This window comes from Triticum urartu, unplaced genomic scaffold (assembly GCF_003073215.2).
Source record: "Triticum urartu cultivar G1812 unplaced genomic scaffold, Tu2.1 TuUngrouped_contig_6064, whole genome shotgun sequence".
Taxonomy (NCBI): Eukaryota; Viridiplantae; Streptophyta; class Magnoliopsida; order Poales; family Poaceae; genus Triticum; species Triticum urartu.
In genome coordinates, this window is record NW_024116793.1 from 1 (window position 1) to 5,020 (window position 5,020).

The following is a 5,020-nucleotide window of genomic DNA, read 5'->3' on the forward strand; positions in this document are numbered from 1 at the left end:
CACTCTTTCTTGATGGTCAGTCTGAGAGATGGCAATATATTTGTAGAGGCAGTGAGGCAGTGAGGCACTGATGCAACCTGTCTATAGGCAGGAAACGATCTCAACTGCACCATACTCCCTGTCAAGCTATATGCAGAGAAAAGAAATCTTTTGAGTGCTTTATCATTGTAATGATAATATAGGCCATTATATCCTAGTAATTTTTCTGGTATTCTGGTAAAAAATGTGTTTGGTGCTGCCTGTTTTACTATTCAACATCTGGTTCAGTAGTAATCCATGTATATGTAAAACCCTGATTACAAGATAATGCGTAAGTGCCATCTCGTAAAAGGACATATTTCCAAGTGTTCTTTTTTGTTCAAGATATATTTTCCATGTGCCTTTTTTTTACTGCCAGCTCCTTATGAAAACAAGTCCATGTCAAATTTGCTTTCTTTTGTTATCGTATAGGAGGCATCCGGTCCTGCTCATTTTCGTGTTCACTTTTTTCCGTGCTAGAGAATCTCATCAGGGCATTTATAAAAAACCACTTTTGGTGGGTATGTGGTTCATTTCGTTTTTCTTAACCTTCTGGTGTTTTTCTTTCAGTTCATGCTGTTCATCATGGGAGAGGGTTCCATTGCCATGTTGCCTTTATGGCATCAAATTCCCCCGTGCGTTCTCTCAGATTTACATCTTCAGGAGAGGCCCTTGCAGTAGGGTATCAAAATGGCCAGGTATATTTCCCTTAAGGTCTCTGAACTTTCACTATTTATTTGAAGGTTGTACGTACCATTTGCAATTAACTAATTATTATTATGCCTTGGTTTGTCTTCTCAAAGGTGGCAATGTTTGATGCGAGTCAACTGTCCGTGATATTCTCTGTGGATTGTACATCAGGAACAAATTCTCCTGTGGTTTCAGTAAGCATCTACAGTGTAGGTGCATCTGCTGCAAAAGCAGGCCCGTCCCAGAAAGAGATTGCTACAAATGCAAAATTTCCAACAGATGTTGTACTTTCCTTAAGTAAGGATGCACGTCTTACTGTAGTTGACAGCACAAGTGGTCTGATCATAAATTCACTTCTGCTAGATGAGAAGCAATCTTCTGCACTTTTGATGTATGTCCTCATAGGTAAGTGATTTCTATTCACTATGCTAACTTCTACCCCCATCCCCCTAGATCAACTCATAATTTCTGTAAGTTCTGGGTTTAGATGGTGCTTCAGATGAAGAGCAAGCCCAATTACCAGAAGACAAGCTCCCATGTCAAAGTCAGACAGGGAAAGAACATGTTCTCGACCAAAAGCAAGTACAAGGAGCTGAAACTAACAAGAAAAGTGCTTCTCTACATCCACAGAGTGGCGGTTCAGATTCACTTCTTTTGGTCTGCTTCGAGGATGTGGTGCTTTTATTTTCTCTGGCATCATTGATTCAGGTGCATACTTGGCATATGCGAACTACTTTGAAATTTCAAACTTCTAAAGCTTATTGGTTATGTTCTTTTCTCATCAGGGAAGCAACAAGCATCTACATAAAACCAAGCTCACAAAAAAATGCTGCTGGTCAGCAATTTTTAAGAATAAGGATGATAAAGCTTGTGGGTTGATATTATTTTATCAGACAGGCATCATAGAATTGAGGTAGTTATGATTTTGTCATGTTATTTGCTTCATTGCTTGGTATGCTAGAAATTTTAATATGAAGGTGTCTCCCATGTTGTCCTTACGATTTCATATTGTAATCATGTGGATTAACTAATATGACACTTATTGTCAAAGTATGATGGTGTAGAACGGATTCCCTTTATACATTTATTTGCTCTTACTGCAAGTTTACATGGACTTTTCTTTTCACATGCTTGTCGAAATTTAGATTGCTATAGTTAATAAATCTACAAAGTACAACCTGGTAATACTACCATCATCTTATTTGTTGTTCCCTATGTCTCATGTACATCACCATGAATAATTTTTTGGGAATATGAGTTTGTTATAGATAAAAGATAGTCTTTGATTGTAAATCTTCACAGTATTCTTTCTTTTAGAATATCTTGTGTATATTTTCAAGATTTCAAAAGGGAGACTTTTCAGGTGTCATCATCTGTTTACCTGTAGGTGTGTACATCCATGCAAGGGCCTGGTGAAGTTTTGCCCATACCTTAACTGTTTTTCACTTGTCATGACAGATCTTTGCCAAGCCTAGATATTCTCGCTGAGAGCTCCTTGATGGAATTACTAAGATGGAGTTACAAGACTGGCATGGATAAAACCATGAGCTCCTCAAATGGACAAATTGCTCTGGTAAATTGTTCTGCTTGCCTTTGTGACTTGGTGTTCAACTTTTGACTGTTTGCTAAATTGCCACCGCATTGTATCAAAGTATTATTTTGATTATGCTTTATACTAGTGTTGGCTTTCCACATCACTATCTGGGTAACCTTAGCTTAGTTCTAACCCAGAATAACGGTGCCTAAAATGAGTGAGGGTGCGTTTGGATCCCTTGCTAGTTTACCTCACTAGGCAAAGCTAGCCTTGCCGACGGAGGCTAGCTGATTTGGCTCGCTCGCCCGATAGAAGAAAAAGCTGGAAACCGCTGGTAACAAGGCAATCTAGCTCAGGAACCAAATCCATCGCTCCCTTGCTTGGCCAGGCTAAGCAAGCGCTTGCCGGATAACCAAACGCTCCATGACATGTTTTCTTTGTGGCAAGCAAAGTTGAGGGTGCCCAACTTTGTTTCATCTCTATTAGTTAATCCAGATTCGTTCTTCAGTTATGTTAGCTTCAATATCGACTGTGCTGTAAAATACCCCCCTCAGTTTTCTTGTATGTCTCCCGCCACAGGTTAATGGATCTGAATTTGCAATCATCTCTCTTATAGCCTCAGAGAATGACTTCAGGTACTTAAATTTTTCTTTCTTGATTCCCACATGTCCGGTCCTGTTTCAGTTTGAGTCTATTTAGCTTGATACTTCTTAGACCCGACCCAGTGGTATTTAACTAATGTTTCGTAATCATTTTAGGATTCCAGAATCATTGCCATGCCTTCATGATAAGGTACTTGCAGCAGCAGCTGAAGCAGCTATGAGCATCTCGACAGACCAGAAAGGAAAGCAGGTAGGCAATTGTCTAATCCCCTCAACCTATATGCTATGATACCCTGTACAGTTTGACTTAACATGAAACTTCTGGTGCAGAATCCAGCGGCAGGAGTTATTGGTGGCATTATAAAAGGATTAAAAGGCAAAGCGGATGAAAATGCAAACCTGAGAAAAAGTTTCAATTCCCAAACCCCCAGTGAACTATTGGAGTCGATTTTCTTGAAAGGACCATATGTTGAACCATCACTAGCTTATCCTGATGATCCAATAGAAGAACTGTCAATTGGTCTCGCCCCCTCTCCTTGTTTTTGTAAAGCGTTTGCCTGTAGTGCTGCCTATTTATCCAAAAGCGCTTCAATGCAGATGACATAGAAATTGATGATGAAGTGCCCCTATCTCCTCCGCCAGCATCATCCTCTGCTTCTCACATGAATAAGAAAGCAACAGGTTGGGCGTATGTCTTGGTTTTTGGAAACACGCCTTTTGAACTGTTCATGTTTATCAGTTTATGCCTACACTTGTGCAGTAGAGGACGAGAGAGCGAAACTGTTTGAAGGATCAAGTGATGCTGACAAACCAAGAATGAGAAGTACCCAAGAAATTCTCACCAAATATAAGTTTGGCGGGGTAATTCCATCAACATTGCGATTCGTCGTGATCTCTGTCTCCCTCTCTCTCTAAGCTGACTCTTAAGGTTTCCTTTTGCAGGATGCAACAGCAGCAGCTGCCCATGCGAAGGATAAGCTCATGCAGCGGCAGGAGAAACTCGAGGTAAAATTAACGAATTCCGTAACACACTCTATGCACACCAGGCTGGTACCCCCAGACTGTATATGTTTCTGATTTTCGTTGGTCAACTCGTCTTCTCTTGTAACCATTTCTTGAACAAGAAAAGCCTCATTAGCTAATCGCCTTTGTACCAGAGAATAAGCCAGCGGACCGCAGAGCTTCAAGACGGGGCGGAAAATTTCGCTTCACTTGCCCAGGAGCTCGCGAAAACAATGGAGAACAAGAAGTGGTGGAAACTGTAAACTATTCGGGGGTTTCACATCACTGCATCCTATCCTACGCAAAGTACGTCCAGCTCTTGGTACTTGGGAATGCCTTATTTGCGGGTTGTTATTATTTGTCGTGGCATAGTTCCGCCCATTCGGCCCCGTCTTTGTGCTGTGTATATTTATGTTCATGGACAACTGCAGCTTGTCAAGGTGATTATCTACCTTGCCACTGACAGACAGACAGCATGGCTTGTTTGGATGCATTAGCTTAGGTTTATGTTGTATATCACCATGTAATCATATGCACCATGGGTGGAAAGCGCGGGCGGAACCTACTTACCGTACATGATTTCTTTTGTGTGGTCATTCAGTCGTTCGTTCTGTCTGTAAAGGTAAAAGGAGACAATAAACTGAACGGCTTACATTGAGAAACTTCAAAGAGCCCGTGTGGCATTGTTAGTTGGTGGTATCTGATGTGACGCCTTCTGTTGACTAATACTTGAACTTTGATTGTCAAGTTGCAATGTGTATGTTTTTTGTTTTGTTTTTTGTTTTGATTCATCTGTCGCCACGTGTGGGTGCAGTGCCATATACCCCCTCCGTAAAGAAATATAAAAGCGTTTAGATTACTAGAGCAGTGATATAAACACTTATATGTCCTTACAGAGGGAGTATATATAAAGAGCTACATGAACCTAAGGAGGTGTTTGGTTCGTACATTTTCATCCGTCATTTGGTTACAGCGCAACCTTGTACCATTTAACTTTTGTTGGATTCACTTTGAGCGGTAACAAATCCCCTTCAATCGAGTTCCATGGTTAAGTCAGTTTCTGTGACGCCCGGATAATTAAGCTACAGTAACCTCTGCTAATGATGCCACGTCACTTCGATTATTGTCGCTAATCCTGCGTTAGTTCGAAACCGATTCAAATTCAAAGTCAAAA

General features: G+C 40.8%; 1 protein-coding gene across 2 annotated transcripts; it reads left to right on the top strand.

The window, feature by feature from the left end:
* The first annotated feature begins 559 nt into the window (after positions 1–559).
* LOC125530093 lies at positions 560–4,545 on the top strand. 2 transcript variants are annotated; one of them, XM_048694483.1, is made up of 12 exons: positions 560–716; positions 822–1,113; positions 1,196–1,416; positions 1,494–1,621; positions 2,167–2,281; positions 2,822–2,877; positions 3,001–3,094; positions 3,175–3,364; positions 3,442–3,525; positions 3,608–3,705; positions 3,787–3,849; positions 4,002–4,545. In XM_048694483.1, exons 1-12 carry the CDS (start codon positions 636–638, stop codon positions 4,107–4,109), a joined length of 1,530 nt encoding a protein of 509 aa, XP_048550440.1. In that variant the 5' UTR covers positions 560–635; the 3' UTR covers positions 4,110–4,545. The 2 variants fall into 2 exon arrangements, with proteins under 2 accessions (XP_048550440.1, XP_048550439.1); XM_048694482.1 differs by having other exon boundaries at positions 561–716; positions 3,605–3,705.
* The last annotated feature ends 475 nt before the right edge of the window (positions 4,546–5,020 follow it).

Excerpts from the sequence above, each read along its gene's own strand:
- LOC125530093 (XM_048694482.1), top strand. The coding sequence starts at position 636 with ATGGCATCAAATTCCCCCGTGCGTTCTCTCAGATTTACATCTTCAGGA. Across the intron at positions 1,417-1,493 it reads CTCTGGCATCATTGATTCAG|GGAAGCAACAAGCATCTACA; the intron begins GTGCATACTTGG and ends TTTTCTCATCAG. Across the intron at positions 3,365-3,441 it reads AATAGAAGAACTGTCAATTG|ATGACATAGAAATTGATGAT; the intron begins GTCTCGCCCCCT and ends GCTTCAATGCAG.